Raw genomic sequence first — 23395 nt, forward strand, 5'->3', positions numbered from 1 at the left:
CAAACAGAAAGTATCATTTCCCACTAGGAGTGACTCTACCAGTGGTGAAATGTAAAATTTGTTACTCTGTGGGCGTGGCTTGGTAGTGGTGGTGGTGACTGGGTGGGCGTGGCCATTTTTTTTTAAAAAAAACATTTTTCTACAACCTCTTCGGCCAAAGAGGTTGTAGAAAAAAAGCTTTTAAAAGGTTCTCACGATCTTAGCTGAGCCGCGCGATCATCAGAGGCTTTCCTCTGATGATCGCGCGGCTCAGCTGGGTGTGGGGGGCAGGATGGAAGGATTTATATTCCTTGAAAGCAGCCTTCCTTTATATTCCTTGTGTTGATAAGGAACCACCCACAAAAGTGGCAAGGAGATGGTATGTCATGCACTGTTATGACTAGAATGGTTTAGCTTACTGGAGACACTTCAGCTGTGCCATCAAAAAGAGCCTCAAGGTAAACAAAAACCCCAATCCAGACTTAAATATATAATAGCACTTTTATTGCAACAATTGCTTGCAAGTTAAAATGTAGTTTGCGGTTTTATGAGATTCAAAACATGTTCCGAACAAAAGCAAGACTTTATATATCCACATTTGGCTAATATGAATGTCATACAGATTAAATGTGAGTTTCCAATGGAAATTAAATAATGTAAGGAAAAATTTGACAAGTGCAGTACAGCAAACTAATTTTATCTACTTAATCCTGTATTTTAGTAATTTAATCTTCTCCAGCAGGAACACTTTCTCAAAAGATAAGCAGTGGTCTGTATCTTTTTAAAATGAAAAACAAGGCGCCATTTCAGTTCCAGACTAAAGATTTTAACATATGAACAATGGTCAGCAAGAAAGCCCCACTGAGAACTATTTTGCTAGTTACTACATTTGGAGCACTGTTACAAAGATTCCATTGGCAGCACCTGTATCTGAAGTTTTTTGTTCCGAAACTATGTGAAATAAAGTCTATATTGCAGTCAGAATACTTCCAGCAGCGAGACGTATTTTTTACACCTTAAAAAAAAAAAGATTATAAAGTTAAAGTTTACTGTGCGTATAGGTGGAAAATATAGTCTGTTCAATAATTTCAGTCTTTTTAATCAGTGGTTAAATTAAAAACACCTTAAATGATATTGTAAGACTATTTGTACCCCACTTTTCTATATAAAATCCCAAAAAAGTTTTAAAAATTTATTTAAAGATTTTGAATTGGCCAAAATCCTTTGTCAAAAAAATTCAATCTTATTTCATAGGGATATTTTACCATCTCTGTTTTATTACCCCTCTATCCCAACATTTGATAACAGCCTTAGGCCAAATAAAACCGAAAAAAATAAGAAACATTCATTTTTTTCCAACAAAAAAAGGAGATAGTAAAATAAGCAATGATTCCTTAGCTACTCACTAGAAAACTTTATGTCATAGTTTGAATAATTGTTTTAGTAAAACAAAAATTTACTAGTGCTTCTCTGAAAATACAACCTACTCCGAAAACAAGCCCTAGCCTGATTTTCATGTCTGTGCCTCATATAAGCCCTACCCCAAAAATAAGCCCTGCTCCCCATCTGGTTGTACAACGTGGAGTAAGACACATGCGTAAAAATCAAGCTAGGGCGGGGGTGGAGCTGCCCCACACCCGCTTATTTTAGGACCACCACAACCAGGTCTCCCATGCCTGACACCTGTTGCACTACTGCTTGACTTCTGTGGCTGGACGTCACACAGCTTGTCATGCTGGTGCCACTGCGAGGCATGTCACGCTGGTGCCGCTGCTTGTGCAACAGCACAACATACCACACAGCCTCTTGCCGCGAGTGGCATTGGCACAAGCCACGCAGTATACTGCCGCAAGCGGCAGCACTGGCACAATGCGAAAGGCCAACAACGTGACAGGTATCAGGGCATAGGAGGCATGGCTGCGGTGATCCTAAAGTAAGCGGGTAAGACATCCTCTGAAAATAAGACCTGGTGCTTATGTTGGGGCCTGAAAAGAAAATAAGATCGGGTCTGTTGAAAATAATGTTGAAAACAAAGAATACCAGAGGAAGAGTAGCTATTGCCATTTTCAGCTGAATTCACAAAATGACATAATCCCAAATTGTGGGGGAGAAGGAAATTGCTTGAGCAGGGGGTTGGATTAGAAGATCTCCAAGATCCCTTCCAACTCTATTATTGTGCTATAGATTGACTAAAACTCTAAAATGAAATGTAAGATTTCATTCGAAAATGAGCATGTGCATTATTGGAAATACAGGTCAGTTTTTTTCATTTTTGAAATTTCAATTTGAAATTCAAGCCCCTAGAATTTCACATAAACCCACCTGCTTGAGTCTTAGGCGTTTGCAGAGCTGCTGGCTTCTACTAGAGAACTGCTTTTCCAAGGAAGGCATGTCAGAGTACAACTCTGTTTAGCCCACTATTAACTTTCCAAACTATTAATTGTTCTTCCAAGACATAAGATTTCTCAGCATCAATTCTCCTACATTTCCCTGCTTGCCTTGGTATTTGTTAGGTTTTGGACGACCCTATTTTTTTAATCACATTTTCTTCTCAACCTAGCATAAAATTTTATGTATGTATATGTATCCCTTTTCCTTTTTTGCTCTTTTACCTAATAAAATATAATAAAATATAAAAATAAAAAGTGTCCTATGTCAACTCGCAAAGCATCCCTGTCCTGTTCTTGAGTTGCCATAGGCAAGGGGGATGGGAAACCGATGAACCAGCACATCAGCCAAAGACAGGAGCACATTCCAGACATATCTTTCTCAAGGCTGTCTCCCAGGGTTACCCACAGTGGCTGGAAGGGAGTGATCTCTACAACCCTCGAAATTACTCCGTTGGCGAATATGATTGATGACACACCCTGGGGGAAGGGGTGAAAGAGGGCTATGATTGGGGCCATAAATTACGTGGGGTCAGAGTTGGCTTCATTTGGGAACACGCCGACATGAAGCTCCTAATAAATAATTGGATTTCTTTTGAAGCTTGGCTCAAGGCTCATGATTTAATTAGGGCATCCATTGGAACCCTGACATCTTATCTCTCTTCCAACCCAAGACTTTTTGTAAATTATGCATTGCACCAAGACTTGTTTCCCCATCCTTAACATCCTGTTTCTTAATTTCTTCTTTTATAACCCAATTACTGGAAGATCAGCTAGCCACTTAACCACAAAACCGTCCCTATCACCAAAAAGCGTTCTGCTTCAAGATTGCACAGGTAGCATGCCTAAGGCATTGAACAAAACATATAGAGGAAAGCCATACAAAAGCCAAATCTGAAGTGAATCAATAGACTTTTTGCATTTTAGTTTTTAGTCAAGGTAGGGCCTCCTTGTAGAGATAGATCTTTATCTGAATGAGATGAAAGGGGATGTATAAGCAAAGAATTAGGTTGTGGGGAACAGTCTTCATTGCAGACCTAACAGACAAGGCTGGGCACTTTGGCAGAACCAGCTTGTGTAACACAAAACACCACTGATGTGTGGAAGAACAGTTCCTGTAAACTAAAAAGCTAGAAGCGGGATGGTGGAGCATGGAACAATTGAGGGCCTAATGCATACTGGAAATCACGTTTGATTTTTGTCTCAGGGAAGGATATTCTCTGCCCTTCGTTATGGACAGATTGGTTTTTGGCTTGCTGGTGCTACCAACAAGCTTGTAAATTCTACAAAATGGCCATCTGGGCACTGATGTTCCTGCCACCTAGGTGACTTTCAAGATATTGATTGCCACACGTAAAAACCTTACACGGCATATAGACTAGTTATCTGTGGGAGCCTCTCTTTCCTATAGTTTCTGCTCAACCTGTAAGAACTGACAAGAGGCTGGCTTGCTGCAGATCCCATTGATTAAGCAATGCAATCTTCTAGGATCCAGTAAGAAGTCTCTGCGGCACTTTCCTTCTGCAACATCCTCCCTGCAAATTTGCTTGATCTCCCACCTGTAAGTGTTATCAGTACTGTTTAAAAGAGTAACTAAAACACAGATCTTCCCCATCCTAGAGATAATGTGGTAGTGGGAAGTATTTTCGTTTGGCATTTTCTCTGCAAGTGGGAGAGCGAGCCAGTTTAATGTAGTGATTAAGGCATCAGGCTAGAAACAGGAGACTGTGAATTCTAGTCCTACCTGAGGCACAAAGACAGCTGGGTGATTTGGGGCCAATCATTCTGTTTCAGCCCTGCAAAGGAGGCAATGGCAAACTACTTCCAAAAAACTTTGTCTTGAAAACTGCAGGGATTTGTCCAGGCAGTCACCAAAAGTAAAAAAAAAGAAAAAAAAACCCTCAAAGGCACACATGAAAACAGAAGGGGCAGGAAGTGTTTGATTGTTGTTCCCTCCAGATAACACGGTATATTGACATTTTATTGCTGACTTCATTGTGTGCATATTAAACTGCTCAGAATTATTAAAATCAGTCTAAATATCAGATTAATGAATTTGTATATTTCTTCAGACATTAAATATAAAAGAGATAAAGTAATACTCACCATGATATACTATTAAGCAAGTATCTTGTTCACCTGTGCAGGTTATATTTTTGTCACAGTTCCCAATGTCACAATTGTAGCACACTAAAGCATTTCCTAAATAAATAAGGAAAAAAAGAAACTGAACACAATGTTCCCTTCTGAAACAGAATCCCTGTTAGAAAACTTTATAAGTAGTCCTTTCTTACCGTTCTGTTTAGCAACAGTTCAAAATTTTAACAATGTTAACAAAATAGCAATAGACTTACAGTACATACTGCTTTACAGTCCTCTCTAAGCGGTTTACAGAATCAGCATATTGCCCCCAACAATCTGAGTCCTCATTTTACCCACCTCAGAAGGATGGAAGACAGAGTCAACTTTTGAGCCTGGTGAGATTTGAACTGCCAAATTGCTGATCTGCCAGTCAGCAGCAGCAGCCGGCAGTATTGTACTCTAACCACTGTGCCACCGTGGTTAAAAAGCTTTCCGAACAATCTATGTATTTACAAATATTGCATCATCATTCACAGCTTCACAATTAGCTCCTCACAAGATGTCAGATTTCCAAAAATCTTGGCAGGGAAACTATATAGTTTCCAGGAGTCAAAACTGACTCAAAGACCCACACAAAAATGGTAAGCAATTCCCTTGAAACTGGATCACTAGGATTGCTCCAACAATTTGACTGGTTATAAAAGACAGTTTCATACAATTCAAACCAAGAATCTGCCATTCAAAGGGATATATATTTTTTTCTATCATTATTATATTATCCGTATAATTCCAAACCATCAAACTAAAACTCAGTCAGCCCTTTGAATAATGAGCCACCTTAGTCTCCCTGTTCTATTCTTCTGGTCTCTGCATTGTTACCGTGGGGTTCACTTCCTTACCTGAATGGAGGAACAAAGCCAGAACAAAGGTAGTAATGACAGCAGTGACCAAAAGGGATTTCATCTTGTTTCTTCTATTCAACCTACATAATAAAAAAATAAGCTGTCCTATCAGATGTTCTAAACCTAAAATAAACACAATAATCTAAACCGAACAACAGTATTTGTATCCTAAACCTCAACTTTTTATAGGGTATGTCAGTGATGGCTAACTTTTCCCAGACCCAAGTGCCCAAGCGCGCGTGCATCCGAATCCCCAAAATACAATGTTTGCAGGGCCCTGCACATATGCCCCGCCCCCCAATGCATGCACCCCCCGCACATGTATGTGCAGCTTCTGCACATGGCCCCGCCCCCGTGCATATCCTCCACACGTGCCCCACCCCGCATACATGCGCCCTGCCCCAGAGACCAGCTGGCCAGCATGCACAGCGGAGCTGAACTGGGGCGATGGCTCACATTCCCACAGAGAGGGCGCTGAGTGCCATAGAGGCCTATGTCATTATGCCAGCCTTATATAAAACTTTTATGAGTGCTAAATAGGAATATAATTTTTTCTGGGCATGTGACAGAATATTCGTGAAAGGCAATGACCCTGACCCTGAAGAAAAGATCTGTTAAATTACTGGCCTCGAAAGTGAAACCACTAAAATGAAATATTACTAAATTTGAAAGCACTTTTGTCTTGTGTGTCAAACAATTGAAATTTATCACAACATGAAGAAAAATGTTTATGTACTTAATCCACTACTCCATTTCACTGTTTCCAAAATACACTCTTGCTAGAGATCTGTCACCATTAGCTGTATCATTTAAATTGATTTTTATGCATTATCACATGGGACTCATAGCATATCAAAATCCCAAATGAGTACAAGCATTTCTTGAGCACAGCAGTAGAAATGGCAATTAAACTGCACAAATAGTCACCTCATTCCTATTGGCAGTAAACAGTATAATGCAAAGTGAAAAAAGGAGCAAGAAAAAAAAGAGAAAACAGCTAAAACTAGTCATCATCAACACTATCAACTATATATTTCCATACATTTCAATCCTTTATGCTACTACACCACTATATTGCGTCATACTCCACTTTTTCTTAAAAATTGTCACCACTGTTTTTATGGATGTATGAAGTCCTTCTAGCCATAATATTTTCAATCCTCTCTATGCACATCCTTAACATATTAAAAGCAAGCACTCTATATGTGGCAAGGGTATGAAGCTGGCAATCTAGTTGCCAACTGCTATACTTTATTAAAGAGTTACACAAAGGTAGTTTAAAAAGTACATTGCGTCTATGCTGTAGCACCAAATTCAGATTTAAGCATAAACTAAATGAACAACAGTTTAGGCCTCACATTTTTTTAATGTATGCTTTAGTTGTTAATAAATTTTAAAATGGCAATAAGCTGCATAGTAGATCATTGGAGCAAATAATTCATTTGGTGAAGGTTTCCAAAAAGCTTTAAAACCTGGCTCTGCCAATTGGCCTGTAGCCGGGAATGGGGCGTGTCATCCACGAAGTAGTTAATTGGTTGGGAAAAGATTCTGCCTTTATTTATCTTTCCCTTTCCCTTAGCCAGTCTTGTTATTTTTTTAGTGGCAATATTTATCATCTCAAGATTTTAAATGTACGGTCATCTGATGGTGCGATGGCCGGCCTATACATTTAATAAATACAAGTGTTACTTTTGAGAAATGGAGGAAGAAAAGGTTTAAAGTTGTATCCGACACCCACTTTTTCTGATTTTGGCAAACGAGTTCATTCAATTCGGATTTTTCCTTTTTAATGCTTGCTTGCTTGCTTGCTTGCCATTAATGAAAAAGCACACTTTGTTTAGGGGTATCCTGCCTTTATTATTTTTGCAAATAACACAAGCCTGCGGTGTGTTTTGTCTGCGGGGCGCGTGCTGCATATATTGATTGAAGACCCCGGTTTGCCGCCCACCTTTGAGAGACCTTGTGGTGCAATATAGCAGGGGTCTCCAACCTTGGCAACTTTAAGCCTGGTGGACTTCAACTCCCAGAATTCCCCAGCCAGCTTTGCTTTGCTGGCGGGGGGGGGGGGGGGGGTTTCTGGGAGTTGAAGTCCGCCAGGCTTAAAGTTGCCAAGGTTGGAGACCCCTGCAATATAGGAAGGGAGCCTTGGAGCTTTTACATAGCTTAAGGCTCCCACCAAATTTCCATCTGTCACAGGCGCGCTGTCTTTCTTCCTGGGGAGGGGCGGCCGCGCCTTTTGAGTGGAGCAACAAGGCTGCGTCCGGCGACAAGGCGTCGTCTCCAAAACAGTGAGCCGCTCCAAAAGAGCTGAAATGCAGCTGTCCGTTTCGCGCGTCCATTAATAACTTTTTTTTTTTTTTTTGCAACCGAGTCCAAAATGCTTGTTCGGCTGCTTCTACCTTTCACAGCGTTGGCTTGAAGGCGGCGGCCACCCGCTTTCCCCTAACTTTCTATAGAATAGAATAGAATGGAACGGAATGGAATTTTTTATTGGCTAAGTGTGATTGGACACACAAGGAATACCAACACTAAGCGCAGGAAACGAGCTGGAAAGAAGGAGAAATGCTTACCCCGTGGGGAGAGAAAGAAAGAGAGAGGTTAAATTTGGGTTTCTGACTAAAACAAAGCAACCAGACAGGACTAAACCGTTATTTTTTTCCATCTTTTTTGGGGGGGGGGCTCCCACTCGTTGGCCTTTTCTTTTGTTCTTTTGCTATTCCAATCCCGCGTTCAATATAAGCTAAAACCCAAGGATAGCTAGGCTCACACTCCACGCTACGCCCCCGACAAACGACCTGCCTGCCGCGGACTCAAGCTAGGAGTCCGACCGCTAGCGGGTTTTTAAAGGAGCATTTGAGCAACCAAGTCAAGCGCACAGGCCCTGCCAGAAGCCTTGTTTTCAAGAAGGAGAAAACAGCCGATACTCACGAGGCAAACGGAGACGGCCGGACGAGACGACGACTCAACGCCGCGTCACAGGAAAAAAATACACCCGACTCCACCGAAGCTTCTCAGCCCACGCCTGGCGCTCTCAATTCGGCAAAGTAAAATAAACATATATATATATATATATATATAAAAAACTCGGGCGAGGCGGAGCCAACCTAATGTTGATTTTCACTGGCTAGTTTACAGCTTTACCTGATCCCTGATTGGCTGCACGATCATAGCGATCGTAGCATAAAGAACTATTTCTTGGCTTTCAGCTAAGGGGTTGAGCCATCGAGGGATAAGTTGGGAGATTAATACACAAAAGCCGTAATAATAGAAATATCAGCGAGGAGGGGGAGGGAAACAGCATATTTCAATACATTTTTAACCATTTTATTCCAGGGGTGGTGGTGTATGTATGTATGACAGTTACAGGATAACAATAGGAATCCAAATTGCTTGCTTTTTTACGGGACCCTCTCGCAGGGTATTTGGCAATCTCCAATTCCTGATGACGAAAGCTATCGCGCGATATGCTATATTGGTCCACCGGCCGCGCCCCAAACTTAACTATGATAAACTACATATATAGGACGCGGTCAGAATATGTGCCAGGCTCGGCCTACATTCTTAAGGTGACTTATTTTATCTATGTGCTTCGGAGTCTGATCCGGAGCAGTATTAGAGGATCTATCTAAACACAGATGAGCCAATACGCCACCAATATTTTTTTTCAAGTTCCTTTATTCTGCTTACAAGTGATGTGAATTAGACTTTGAAAATGTGAATTCCCAATGCTGCTTTAAGCCGGAACACCTATATTTCAAATGCTACAACCTATAACTGCATGAAACTTTAAACATATAAAAACTTTATTAGAGGAGAATTTTTAAGTGGCAAAAAATACGTTTAGCAACCTGTATTTTCATTTTCTATCTTGGATCCTTCTAATGCCAGAAATCATCAACGTCATTTAAAAGACAGCACAAACTGGGGAAAAGAGTGTAAACTTGTTAATTGACAAATAGATATTGTGGTATGAAAGATTAGTACTATTATGCAAAACTGTAGCAATGAGAACTATATTCTTTTTTGCCTTGGTAATTTGATCATTTTTAGCTTTCTACTATCAACAAGTAAACTGCATTTCAATTCTCTTGACTTGTGCCTGTTTTTCATGGCACAATAATCCATGATTTAACCAGTGTTTTCTGAATTAATCCATTGGCAGTGTTGACCCAATGCCTCCTGAACCGTAAAGTAGCCAAACACATTGTAGCCTGGAAACAGTCAACACCCTTTGGTGTTTCATAGGTAAAGCTATTTTCTGTATTCACACATTAAGCTCACTCTGGTCTATTTAAACTCTTGTCTTTTTATAATCAATTTGTAACCAAATATATTAAGAATCTTGTATTTCGTTATTGCTTTTAACTTTATAAATACAGCCTATTTCCCTTGGGTCTTGCACGTGCAATCTTACTGAACATGTCCATGTGTTCTTGACCTGGTTTTGCAAACCTGTCACAATTTTTTTGCAGACTGAAGTCCTATGCTTGAAGAGGCAAAATGTATCTCACTTAAGAAGGTTGAGAGGAAACTTGTAAGCCTTGAAATAGCATGGGACAGAGTTTTCCTATTAACAGATTTTTCTCCAACAGTTTTAATATCTCTTTTTCATGGATTCCCCCCTCCCAAAATCAGTGAGCACTAATTCAGTCCTTGCTAGAATCTCCTTTCTAATTAATTTTTTTTCCCCTTAAAAACATTTTGGTAGTTCCCATGAGAATTTTGAATTCTCACTCATGTTTCTAACTCTATGCTTTCAGTACCATTAAAAGAGTGATCTTATACATCAGATCCCACTGAATTTATGCAAACATATTTTGCTCTTTCCATATGGCCATTAGCTCCATTCCTCTGGTGATTTCTCCTTTAATTGTTGGGAAAAGCAGGCTGTAATCCAGGAAGGTTTAGTTTTGTTTTGATTTATTTGATAAGGTAAATACTGACCTGATGAAAGACTGCAAGTCTTGTATGAAATTGATATTCCCATTGGTAAGCAGAAATTTGGACTTTTTTTTATTCGTAGCGGGGAGAAGTGTCTGCAGAAAATATTTTTATTTCTCTTTTAGCCTGGAGACCCTGAGCAACTAGAAAAAGTCTAGGACCAATCTCCCCTAAATTCCTTGGTGCGTTATATAATTATTTACAAGAATAGGCTGACAGGCTGGGGAGATTCATGTGTTATAGGCAGAACATAAAGTAATTGGCCCGAACTCTGTACATGTGTGTCTGGTTATTCATGCCTGAAAGATATAAAGGAAACCATTTTTAAAGTAATGATATTGGCCTGATGTAGGTTCCATAATTAATCAGGGCACTGATAGAGGTCACATCCATTTCCAGTTAGTCGCAGCTTTCTCCTGCGGGAAAGGACAGTAAAATTAGAAGTCTTTCTATCACCTAAAAAAACCCCCACTGCTGGCTCTTCAAAGAAATTTCCTCTTTTACATGTTTAATATTATAAAATGTGCATACCATATAGAATAGAATAGAATAGAATAGAATAGAATAGAATAGAATAGAATAGAATAGAATAGAATAGAATATTGGCCAGGTGTGATTGGACACACAAGGCATTTGTCTTGGTGCATGCGCTCTTGGTGTACATAAAAGAAAAAATACATTAGTCAAGAATCATAAGGTACAATATAGGATATAAATCCTAGAAGTTGTAGAATATGGTGCTATTCATCATGGTACCTCTAATTGGGTTCGACCAATTCATATAATTGTCAACCAGCATAAGAATTATAAGATTGGAAGTCCAAAACCTTTGGACGACATTAGGTTGAAAACGGCTATGTTAAAATTCCTAGATGTGTTTATTGAACTAGACGTATTGTTCACTGAGATCAGTATATTGATATGCCAAGGATCAAGTGGGATCAAAAAGAGGTAGGCAAAGGAGAGAGGAACTGGATGCTAGTTACATTACTGAGAATTGAGAGAGTATCTAAGGTCCACAACTATATTAAGCATACAATGTACAATATTTATAAATAGAAAACCATTTTAAGTTTGTTAGTATAATATAATGATGATACCCTATGAAATTTACTTACTATATTTTCAGTCTTGTGAATCTGGCAGATTCTGCCCATGCAATTAGTTTATGACACAGTGAATTATTAACCATTGTTATTGTATTTTAATCAGCAGAATTGTGTAATCACTGACAAACAGCGTAATTCTGTTTGAACAGTGTAATTCTGAAGGGCTATCATAGCAAACAAACATCTAAATTATCAGTTAATGGCAACACAGGGTTAATTCCATCTTCTTCTTCTATCTTCTTTTTCTTCTTCTATATATATAAAAATGATGTACTGTATGTATGTATGTATGTTTGTTCAAGCATAACTCTGGAACTCCTTGAGCAATTCCAACCAAACTTGCTACACAGATGACTTACCCTCTGAGACAAACACTGTGGGGATAAGACACCCATAACACCCCTTGGTGTGTGGGTGTGTGAGGGGTGGGTTCTCCTTACCTTTACTACTGGTTCACAATGGGAGCATGCACAGAAGCCCCTTGATGACATTGGGGCGGGTGGTGGAACTTCCCGCCGGTTTTACTACCAGTTCTATAGAACCAGACAGAACCGGGAGCAACTCACCACTGATGTGTGTGTGTTCCAGCATAACTCTGGAACTCCTTGAGCAATTTCAACCAAGCTTGGTACACAGATGACTTATTCTCTGAAAAAAAAATACTGCGGGGGGTAAGACATCCCTACGGGGTGTTTGTGTGTTTGTGTGTGTCCTGGCATGCAGGGGGCACACAGAGCCTAGCTCAGCTCCACTGTGCATGCGCGTGCACCTCCCACCAGCCAGATGATATTCGGGACTCTGCCGCACCTGCATGGGGGGCAGGGGGAGCATAGGGGGGTGCAGCGTGAGCCTCCCTGCAGCCCATTTTGGCTTCAGGCGTACTAGGCACAAAAAATGGGACATGGGGGGCAACACAGCTCTCCCGCCACCCGTTTTGGTTCACAGGGGGCTGCAGGGAGGACTACTAGGCCCAAAACGGGCCCCGGGGGAGGGGGGTCATGCGTACATGGTGGGAGGTGGGGGGGATTAGGATTAAAAAATACCTGGGCAGCGCCAAGTCATTAGCTAGTATATCTATAATCAGAAGAACGTCTGAAGTTTAATAATATTTTAAAGTATTAAATAAGATTATTATATCGCCTCATAGTGTTTACTGTGATACCTTTGTTAAATATATAATAACATATACTGAAGATGTTTTGTACAAACAGGTGATAAGTTTTTTTCTTGTTGAATGAAATTTGACCTGTTGTATTCCATCTTAAGGATGAAAAAAAAACAATAAGATAAAATGTGATTGTTTACTTCGTTGCTGAAGTGATGGTGGTGAATTCAGCTGGGATAGTTGTATAATTTTTTTTTTTATTCAAAAAGTTTTTATTAGTCAAAAAAGGTTTATACAAATACATATCAGGTATGGTAAATTTTCAGTTTTCTTATCTAAAATAAGAATTTTACTCAAATTTTTTAACACATACAACAGCCATATGGCAAGCAGGTGACACGAAGTAGCTAAGTTTACAAATTTTAAAAACGTAATAAAGAAGAGTCAAGAATAAACAGAATATCGTACAAAAGAGAATAAGGAAAACCAACACAATCCCAAATATCTTTATCACTTCCTAGTTTTGGATCTCAGAACTCTGGGTTCAGCCTGACCCAACTCCAGGGCCGCAACAGCGGCAGCCGCTTCCGCCCCATGATCTATAACCTCCCCTTCTTCAATTCCTGGATCATCTGATTCCAGGAGGGCTTTGTGTTCCTCCACATAGGCCGTAGCCTCCGCAATTGTACTGATTTTTTTCGTAATGCCCTCCCGGAAAATCATCAATCCTCTGGCATCAGCCATCTGAAGCCCACTCCTTCTGGTACAATTTGCTTGACAAAAATAATATTTCTTTCTTTTTCACGCACCTGTCTGGGAATCTGCCTCAGAATGGCTATCTCCTGCCCCTGTAAATCAGTGCCCCACTCCTATGTTTTCTAAGAATTTCATCTCTCGTCTCTCTTCTCACAAATTTGACATGAACCTCTCTGGGAACTGCATGCGTGCGTGCATATTGCGAATTAACTCTATAAACTCGATCCACATCCCAATTCATGAAATCAACACCTCTCCCAAGAAATTCTCCCAACAATTTAGTCACAACATCTCTCAAGTCTTCTTGGTCCACTTCTTCCAAATTTTGAAACCTAAGGAAATAAGACATTTTATCCATCTGTAGTCCAAGCACAGCATTGCCTGTCGCCTCTCTTTTCTGCACTGCCCGATCTCACCCTCCAAACCTTCCACTTTCTGCTTGTTTTCTGCTGAAACTTGTTGAGTATCCTTTAAATCCTTTTGGATAGTCACAATTTCTGCTCTTATTTCATCCAATTTCTTGTCCATATTAGATAACTTTTCCAAAATTCTCCATCTCTCCAGCAGTTGGTCTCTGACCTTTGCCATTAAGGAAAAAAAATACAAAATCCTCAGGCAGGCACAGTATCCTTGTAATTTCCTCCGGATCCACCAGGGGCACTCACAGGAGCAACGAGTCCAGAGTACAGTTAGTCAACCAGGAAGTCAAGGGAAGTGATGTCATCAAAATTCTCATAGTGAAGGCGGAAGCTGGACGCCACCACTGTTCCCCAGAAGGAGGGGGGGCCTCAAACCTTCCCTCCTAAATTTCTCCATCACCTCTTCTCTCCAGAGCTCCACAAAACCGTAATCTTCTTATTTTAAGTTCTCCTCTCTCCAGAATAACTCGTGCTCCTTCCAACCGCAGGGGAGAAAACCCCCGCACCGGAGCACTCCACCACGCCACCGATATTCCCTTCCCTTCTCCTCCTCAATTCTTCTCCGTTCCCTGTTCACCACCAGGCTGCTGCAGTTATAAATCCAATGCCCCGGTGTCACCGGGCACAGCGGCCCAGGCGACGACCAAAATAATGGCCGCGGCCTGTGGCCTCCGAACCCCGCCAAGCCTAGGACGCGCCAGCATCGGTCCCCACAGTCCTGTATGTCGGCTGGGAGACCCCTGGCGAGCCGTCCGTGCGGCAGGTGTCCTTTTCGGAACACCTGGCCCCTGAGGGCCTCGGCGGCGGCCGGATTCGGGCACTGGAGGCAGGAGAAGCCTTCCAGACGTCCGTTGCCGCTGGACACCGGAAGTCGTCTCCGATAGTTGTATAATTTTAAGCAACTTGGATAAATAAGTATAGACAGAGGGACAGCACTTTTCTTTTTGGTTTCTCTATTTCCCAAAACTCAGGTTCATTGCATTCACATATGGTGCTAGTCTGTTTACCAATCCCCAATAGTTGGAAAATTTTTGCTTTGTTTGGGTTTCTCTGTCAGTTCTAACTGAGTCTGTATACAGACTGGGGGGTTGGGTTGCCCCCGGTTTGGTCCAGTTCTATAGAACCGGTAGTAAAACTGGCGGGAGGATCCGGTCATCCGCCACAACATCATCATAGGTTATCTTCGCATGTGCAAAAGTGCACGCGCAAGCAAAGTGAGTGCGCACGAGCGCTCCCGTTGCAAACCAGTAGTAAAGGTAAGTAGAACCCACCCCTGATATAGACCCTACTAATTTCTTCATTTAATTAGTGGGGGAAAGTGAATAATCTTTGCCCATCAGCTTTGCCTCCTTGGGCCATATTGGTTCCCACTGAAATAAGTTATAATATAGGCTACTAATCTTCAGATACAAAAGCACGGGATTTAAACATACCAAAGCAAAGGTTCTCTCAGTAATCTTTATACATATAGTGTAAGTAGAACATATTGCACATAGTTGTTTCAATACTTTTTAAGATACCAACAGTTCTAAATGTATGGGAAAATCTGCAAAAGAATATTAACAATTGTCCATGTACAATATACTTTTAAAATGTGCCTATCATAGGAAGGACTCTGTTAAGTAATACTTTTCTCTATTGAATAAAGTCTTCACAGAAAACATTGCAATGAAAAGGAGAAGATTAAATTTTTAAATTAAGCTCTGTCAATATTATTCTTTGTCTAAATGTGTTAAGGAATAGGAAATATATTTTGAAGCAGCAAAGCTCTATAGTTACTGAGTATACTACATAAAGTGCCACATATATATGAGTTCTCTACAGAACAGTTAGCTTAATACCTGGGTAAATAGCTAAAGATTGCAATAGCATGTTAAACAGATAGAAGGTGAAATCTGTCAATGTAGGACTATAAACAGTGGGATCCTACAACCATTTGTCTTGGTAACCTCGTAAACATGTTTATGATGAGCTTGCATTAAAAGTGAGTTGTGAAATAGAGTATCCATGTTTACTGATAAACATGCAGCTGTTGACCATGATGAAGGAAAAATATATAAATTTGCTTCCTTACAAAACAAAACTGCCCAGAAATATGATAAATAAGCACTTCTGTTGCCATGGATTAACCAGATATTAAATATTAAGGAGAAGACTCAATAGTCAAAGACAATCAACATGCACTGAGTGAGATTACTTCTTTACAAAACTGGTTTTCCATTTTTATATATTTCTTCTCCATTTCTTTTTTGGTTTAGCTTTAATACTCTTCTGGTTAAAAAGACATTGCTTCTTCAAATAGCTTTAGTTGCTCCAGTAAAAGTGCTTGTGTATCTGGGAAGAATTGGGATATGCAGAGAACATATTACTTTGAATCTCCATATTATCGGGTCATCATCCAAACCACAATCACTGCCGAAATACCAAGGGGAGTAGTACTGACGAGGAGGCTCGGACTCTTATTGCAGAAATCTCTTTGGCAGCAAAGGTGTCTAAAACTGTCAACGCTAAATTCCTGGGCTACAACATCTTTGCTGCATTTTGACATTTTCCAGCACCTGTACGTTCTCAAATTCACTGTAAAGAAAATCAAAATATGAATTGAGATCTATTTTGCTTCTGATGGAATACAAGCAAGAGATGCATTTTCACACAAAGAAAGATCACCTGTTTTGCAACTAAAAATATAACACAGAATGTTATTTCAAATAACAGTTTAAAAACAAATCATTTCCTTGACTTGTATTATCTTCCTTTTCCAATATTTGTCTTACCATATGTAGATCCAGAGATTAGCACACTTCGCAGAAAAGCCCACAAATGTTTTTTAGAAGGACTGTAATCCAGTAGATTACAGTCATGATTACGGCCACATGACCACGGAGACATCTTCGGACAGCGCTGGCTCTTCAGCTTTGAAATGGAAATGAGCACCGCCCCCTAGAGTCAGCAACAACTAGCACGTATATGCGAGGGGACCCTTTACCTTTAGTCCAGTAGATCCAGGGTGTCAAACTCGTGGCCCACAGGCTGGATGCGTCACGGGCTGTCCACACCCACACCCAGTTTAGCAAAGGGGGAAAAAGTCATGATATGTCACATGATGCCGCAGTGACAATGCAAGTTTGACACCCCTGCAGTAGAGGTTGCTGTAGGATCAAGAACATTTCCTTAATGTTCTGGAAGGTTTCAAAGTGCTTTGGGAATTTCTTTAGGAAAAAAACATTGGTAATACGTAGCTTTTTCTTTCCCTCAACTTTTCTCCAGTAGAAGCATCTCACAAAGATCTCTGCTGCACTGGAATCACCCAAAATAACTTAATGGTTTACATAGTTTTAGTAAACTTTTAGTTTTAAAGCACAAATATTAAAGTTACTGTCTCTGCTGCTCAAGATTAGAAACTGCAGAGTAAACTTAGCTATAAACTTTGACTACTTGCAAGAATGGTATTTTAATTTTGTTTATCCATGGATTGAGAGATCCATGAAGAAGATGCTGTATGGACCATTGGCATATAGGAAGCATACATTATAGGGCTGAGCAAGCATGCTTCAAAAAGGATTCAGAAAGACTTCAGATCTCCAATCGGCATAATACTTCTCTATTTATTCAAGCAGTCCATCTTCTGTGCAAGTTTGAAAACAAGTTGCAGCTCCTTTAAGAATTATATTATGAATCAACTACATTTTTTTCCCCAAATCTTCCAATTTCTGCCTTGCCAATTAGGGCACAAAGTACAAGAGAATGAAGGCCTCTAGAGAGACTTTTCTCCTCTTGTATTTTGTTCCTTGATCGGCAGGGAAGCTTTGATTACTGCCACTATGATCTAGTTGAAAGAAAAGCAATCTTATCAATCTGTATATTAGTGACTATTTTCAGATACCTCTCCCAATGGAAAAGAGAAACTATGATGGCTCTGCACAATGATTTTACATAATTCATTCTTCAACCCTAGAGGTAGAGCCTCACAATCAGGAGGCTGTGAGTTCAATCCTTGGTAGAGGCATATAGTTCTTTCTCTGGGCACAATGAGAATATATCTGCTATGAATTCCGCATAGGCGACAGGAAGGACATCCAGCCAGTAAACACTCAGCTCCATTCAGTTGCTCTGACTCCATCCTGATGCAAGGGATTACTGGGTTATTAAAAGACCACTAAAAAAAGGATGCTTGCAGGTGCTCTTTCTACAGAATTCCACTCTCATTAAGTTCATATGTACTTTTGTAATATTAACATTTGTTGGCATTACATTTCTGGAGGGACTCAAGCTGTCACATCCAGATCTTAGAAAGCAGTTTTCTGGAGATAAAAGCAGAATTAGGGCCTAAGGAATGATGCTGAGAAGCACCCAGTTGTACACATAATCCAAAATTTTGTACAGCTCTTTTTAATTTCTGAGCTCACCCTAGTTGAAAAGGTCAAAGAGTGAGGTTCAGATTTGGGAAATGGATGACTTCAGGAATAGAAAATTCAGATAAAAGAAGACAGTAATTTTCAGGAAACCAAGATGGAGATCCAAGAATCTGAGCATTGTTGTCAAACTAGGTTAGGTTTCCATGTGCTTCTTTATCACTTTTTTGTAAGGGTATGACTGAACTAATAATTTTATTAACATTGTTGGAGGACAAACATTAATCTATGGTAGCAAAAAATCAGGAGTCTAGTAGCACTTTTCCCAGCTAATGTTGGGAAAAGTGCTACTAGCTTTTATTTACTAAAAGGCATAAACTTTCATGAACTCCTGCAGCTTACAAAAGCCTTTTTGTAAAAATGTGTTAAGACAGAAAAAGTTGTTGCCAGATTCCTTCTGATAATTTTGTTAAAAATCCTGATGAGACGAAGAGCCTGATGGGGCGCAAGAAAAGTGTCTAAGTGCCTATAGATGTTGCTTTTGCAAATTAAGTACCGTATATACTCGAGTATAAGCCGAGTTTTTCAGCACGTTTTTTGTGCTGAAAAACGTCCCCTCGGCTTATACTCGAGTATATACGGCTTATACTCGAGTTTTGTTTTTTTTCTTCTTTTTTTCACATTATACCGGATGGTGCAAACTTGGCGGGCTTTTGCATTAGCGCGGAGAAGCCCTGCCGGTGCAGTGAGAGGGCGGGGCGGGGGAGCCGCCAGCCTTCTCGGCTGAGGGAGGGAGGCTTTCCCTGACCGGTAGCTGCCTCATTTCCCTCCCTCGGCTTATACTCGAGTCCCCAGTTTACCCCAGTTTTTTGGGGTAAAATTGGGGACCTCGGCTTATACTCGGATCGGCTTATATTCGAGTATATACGGTAATTTACCAGGGTGCATTATTTAGGATAATTTCCAGCTTCTGCAGATTTCTCTTTCTATTGACTATACAGGTAGTCGTTGACTTACAACCACAATCGAGCCCAAAATTTCTGTTAAGTGAGACATTTGTTAACGGGTTCTGCCTCATTTTACAATCTTTCTTGCCACAGTGATTAAGTGAATCAGTGTAGGTGTTAAATTAGTATTATAATACAGTTGTTAAGTGAATCCGCCTTCACCATTGACTTTGCTTGTCAGAAGGTCACAAAAGGGGACCCTCAGTATACTCAGTATACGGTCATAAATATGAGTAAGTTGCCAATCATCTGAATTTTGATCATGTGACCATGGGGATGGTGCAGTGGTCATAAGTGTGAAAAACGGTCATGAGTCACTTTTGTCAGTGCTGTTATAACTTTGAAAGGTTACTAAATGAACTGTTATATTCTTGAAAAACCATTGTACCATAATCCTTTAGTTTTAGAATTTTTCCTTTGGCAACTGTTCCAACCTCCAAGCAACATTTTGCCTTTTTTTTAAGGTGACATACTAAGCCTTGATAATGAACATGTGCTCTTTTCTTAATAGGTAAAAATATCATTTCACTATCTAACTCTTTTTTTTTTTTAGTTCAAAACGCTTAAAAATGATATGTTGGAATCTGACAGAAAATGTCGTGTCCCACTCCTCCGCTGACGGCCGGGTCAGGGAAATCCGAATCAGGCTTGCCTCTGCAGCTCTGCCCAAAGTCCTAGCAAAGTCCTCAGAGCAGGCAGGAGACCAGTAAGTGACTTCAGCAAGATAAGTTCGACTTTGCCTGACTCAGAGACTGCCAGAAAGCAGATCCTTTATATAGGCCATGGGGTGTGGCTCCATGACTCAGCACTCATTAAGGCCTGCCCCTCCCTTCCTTCTGTTGCCTCCGCCTATCCAATCTTCTGATGCGAGGGTCACTCCAATCAGCTGTTGGAAGTAAACTTTCCTCAGGCTCACATGCTGTGGAGGAGGGGGAGGGGTCTAGCTGCTCCGTTTGCCTGGGCATGGAGCCAGGGCTGGGGCCGGGGGATGCTCCCTCCTCTGCAGCCTGCTTGGGCATGGAGCCAGGGCTGGGACCGGGAGGTGCCCCCTCCTCTGCAGCTTGTCTGGGCATGGAGCCAGGACTGGGGCCGGGAGGCAAACATTCCTCCGTGTTCGGGAGCAGATAAGCAGACCCCGGCTGCGGTGAGAGCGGACAAGACACAACAGAAAAACTTTTACAGCAACAACCTCATACTCACAGATGTGGGAAGAAACCACAATTTAACTCAATAGAGCTTAGCTTCTCAGAAGATACTTGTACCAGAACATACATATACCAAAATCCAATTTATTCTTGCAGTGCATACATACCCATTCTAATTTGCAAGCAAGCATCTTCTTCCTCAGTACAGGTGAGGTTGCTTCTACAGAGAAAAGGACTTTGTTCACAGAAATAACATCGAAGTGCATAGCCTGAAACAGAAACAGTATTTTTTTAATCTGCCAGATTTATGTAGTAAGTACACCATTCAATTATCTCACAGCCAGTGGTGGGATTCAACCAGTTCGCACCACTTCGGGAGAACCGGTTGTTAACTTTCTGAGCAGTTTGGCAAACTGGTTGTTGGAAGAAATCATTAGGGCAGAGAACCGGTTGTTAAATTACTTGAATCCCACCACTGCTCACATCTATTATCTCAGTAACTTAATAATCTTGTTTGGTAGACTAAGGCTATTATCTAATCAATATTCTTTGTTTATGTGCATATATGCATAAGAGGACTAGCAGAATATTTGCTTAAAGCTGCTTTAAGATTTTAGCAAGAGACAGATTGTGAAAGTGACCCAGATTGAGTTGAAAAAAAAATATGGGTTGAATCTGCTGAAATCTTCTACTGTTCCTCCAGAAATCTTATTTTATTTCTGCTAAGGTTTTTGTTTAATTGGTCATTCAAGCAAAACAACTTTTTTTAACTCTTCTTTTTTTAAAGGGAAAAATTAGCACATGAATTTAGGAGATTAGTTGAAAAAGAACTATAGCAATCTAGCAAACCATGAGATAAACAGCCTTTTTTCTATTGATAATTGAGACATAAAAATAATAATATTCAGAACTTCGGCTCATCTATCTCTCCAACATTTGAACATTGTAAAATAGACATCTGATTAAAATGTTTATATATGAATAGCCAAATATGGGAAGGAACTCAAACTGCTTTCCTGGCTATCCAGAACTTCAAACATCATACTGAGGCAGGATCTAGGACAACTTAGTATGGCCAGCTTACTGCCACCAGATCGTCATCACCAAGTCGTCACAGGACAACTTAACATAGCCAATTTGTCATGGGGACAACTTGTCATGGGAACAATAGCTGGAGGGAGAGCTGGACAGGCAAGTGAGTGGGTGAGCAGAGCACAGAGCAGCTGCGGTAGCCAGGAATTTCCCATCAAAGGGAGAACAGGCTGGGCAGCCAAGCAAGCAGGTGGTAGAGCTCAATGACAGCATCATCATCTGGGGACTTCCCATTTTCATGTCACTGCAGCTGCCGCCATGCTGACTTCTAAGCTGTTTGGAGTATGAGCCCCTTGGCAGTGGGTAGGGCAGGCAGCGTGGAGGTGGTCATTTTAATACCTACTGCCAGAGGCTATTCAGTGACAGCAGTATTTGGGCTGTTCTACGGCAGTGGTGGGGTGTGTGAAAATGAGATACAATGGCTGCTAGGGCCTGCCCATTACCCACCCCACCCACCACTGCCAATGCCCTGTGACGGTGGTGAGGGTGTATGTGAAAATGGGACACACCTGGTCTCCATTGCCTCCCCACTGCTGCCACCGCTGAAAGGCCCAAACCACCACCACCGGCCCAAACTCTGAATGGACTGAAGCTTGGTGCAGCAGTGGCAGCAAGGGATGTGAAAATGGGAAGCACCCGGCCACCATTGCCACTCTTTGCTCTGCCCATAGCGAATTGGCCATGTTGAGTTGTCCTGCAACAACTTGGCGACAGTGAGTTGGCAGAAGCAACTTGACGGTTATGAACCATTCCAACTGAGATATACCTATCATATGCTGCTTGTAGCAAAATGAAGGGTTGACTTTTGCTATCTGCCTAGCAATTACAAATATGTGTGTAGGCATTATTCATAGTGGAATCAATAGCAGTAGCAACAACACGTAGACTTCTATACCTCTTCACAGCCCTCTCTGAGCTGTTTACAGAGTCAGATACTGCCCCCAGCAACCTGGGTCCTCATTTTACTGACCTCAAAAGGATGGAAGGCTGAGTCAACATTGAGCTGGTGAGATTTGAACTGCCAAACTGTTGACAATCGGCAGTCATCAGAACTAGCCTGAAATATTGCATTCTAACCACTGTGCCACCATGGCTCTTAATATTGGTTACCTAGTGTTTCTATAGCCTCTCCCATTTTAAGTTTCGATCCTGTTTAGCTAAATGCATCCTATATACATTATTTAGAAGACATAGTATAGCACTTACATAAAAAAAATCTCTAGAGACTTTTATCCAGAAAGCATTTTAATGGACTGCAATAGGGGTAAATGCTCTTGGATACATCAAATTCTGTTTACAGAGAGTATTGTTGTCTACTGCTTTACTTAATTCCAAAGTGGAATGTTGGTTCCAAAGTTGGTTCATTCTCTTTACTAAAAATGTAGAAGTATCACAATACTTACCAGAACTGCAGGATATGGTTAGGATAAAGAATGCCGTTAGGAGAATGTAGTTCATTTTGTCCATGTCTAGAAGTAGAATCATACATGAGACCATGAATAGAGAAGGTAACTCAAAAGGGTAAAAGAAAATCTGATCTGTCTATCCAAGTAAACGAAGCCTATGAAAATCAAAGCATGAAAAGCCAATAGCAAGAAGGAAGATTCCTCCCCACCCCACCCCTGGATGAGTTTTTAAAAAGATTCCTCCCCACCCCACCGCTGGATGAGTTTTTAAAAAGAGGGAGCAGGCAGCTCCTTTTTAGCTTTGTTCTTACCAGAATTCTTTGCAGAACTGGTAGAAAACCAAGCAGGATAGAAGTATAATGAATGTCGTTAGGAGAATGTATTTTATTTCGTCCATAACTAGAAGGGTTGCAGATCAGAGAAACAATATAGCAAACTAGGGACAAATAGAGCTAGATGCGAATAGATTTGGTTTTATTTACTTAATAGTGACCTAAACTGATAGGATTTTTCTTTTGTTTGTGTGCACATGTGTGGTTGGTATGTCTGATTGAATTCAGCCCCAGCTTCAAAATAAACGGTTGTCTTTTTTTTTCCCCCTTTGTCCTTTTGTTTGTTTCTGCTCCCTTCTAGTTCTTTAAGCCAGATTTTGATAATCAGACTTGGAATTCTTAATGAATTAGTGATGCTCATTAGTACTGATGGAAGAAAGA

The 23395-nt window shown here is 40.7% G+C and overlaps 2 protein-coding genes across 2 annotated transcripts; both read right to left on the reverse strand.

The window, feature by feature from the left end:
* Positions 1–466: 466 nt before the first annotated feature.
* On the reverse strand, positions 467–8435 carry LOC131187341 (CD59A glycoprotein-like). Its single transcript, XM_058161593.1, has 4 exons — positions 8279–8435; positions 5348–5430; positions 4473–4568; positions 467–994 (listed from the first exon to the last, which is right to left on the reverse strand). The coding sequence occupies exons 2-4, from the start codon at positions 5409–5411 to the stop codon at positions 786–788; spliced, it is 369 nt and encodes a 122-aa protein (XP_058017576.1). The 5' UTR covers positions 5412–5430; positions 8279–8435; the 3' UTR covers positions 467–785.
* A 5781-nt stretch (positions 8436–14216) lies between these two features.
* LOC131187353 (CD59 glycoprotein-like) lies at positions 14217–22773 on the reverse strand. The gene is made up of 3 exons (XM_058161599.1): positions 22680–22773; positions 20352–20453; positions 14217–16257 (listed from the first exon to the last, which is right to left on the reverse strand). The coding sequence occupies exons 1-3, from the start codon at positions 22771–22773 to the stop codon at positions 16064–16066; spliced, it is 390 nt and encodes a 129-aa protein (XP_058017582.1). The 3' UTR covers positions 14217–16063.
* Positions 22774–23395: the final 622 nt, after the last annotated feature.

This window comes from Ahaetulla prasina, chromosome 1 (genome assembly GCF_028640845.1).
Source record: "Ahaetulla prasina isolate Xishuangbanna chromosome 1, ASM2864084v1, whole genome shotgun sequence".
NCBI classification, from domain to species: domain Eukaryota; kingdom Metazoa; phylum Chordata; class Lepidosauria; order Squamata; family Colubridae; genus Ahaetulla; species Ahaetulla prasina.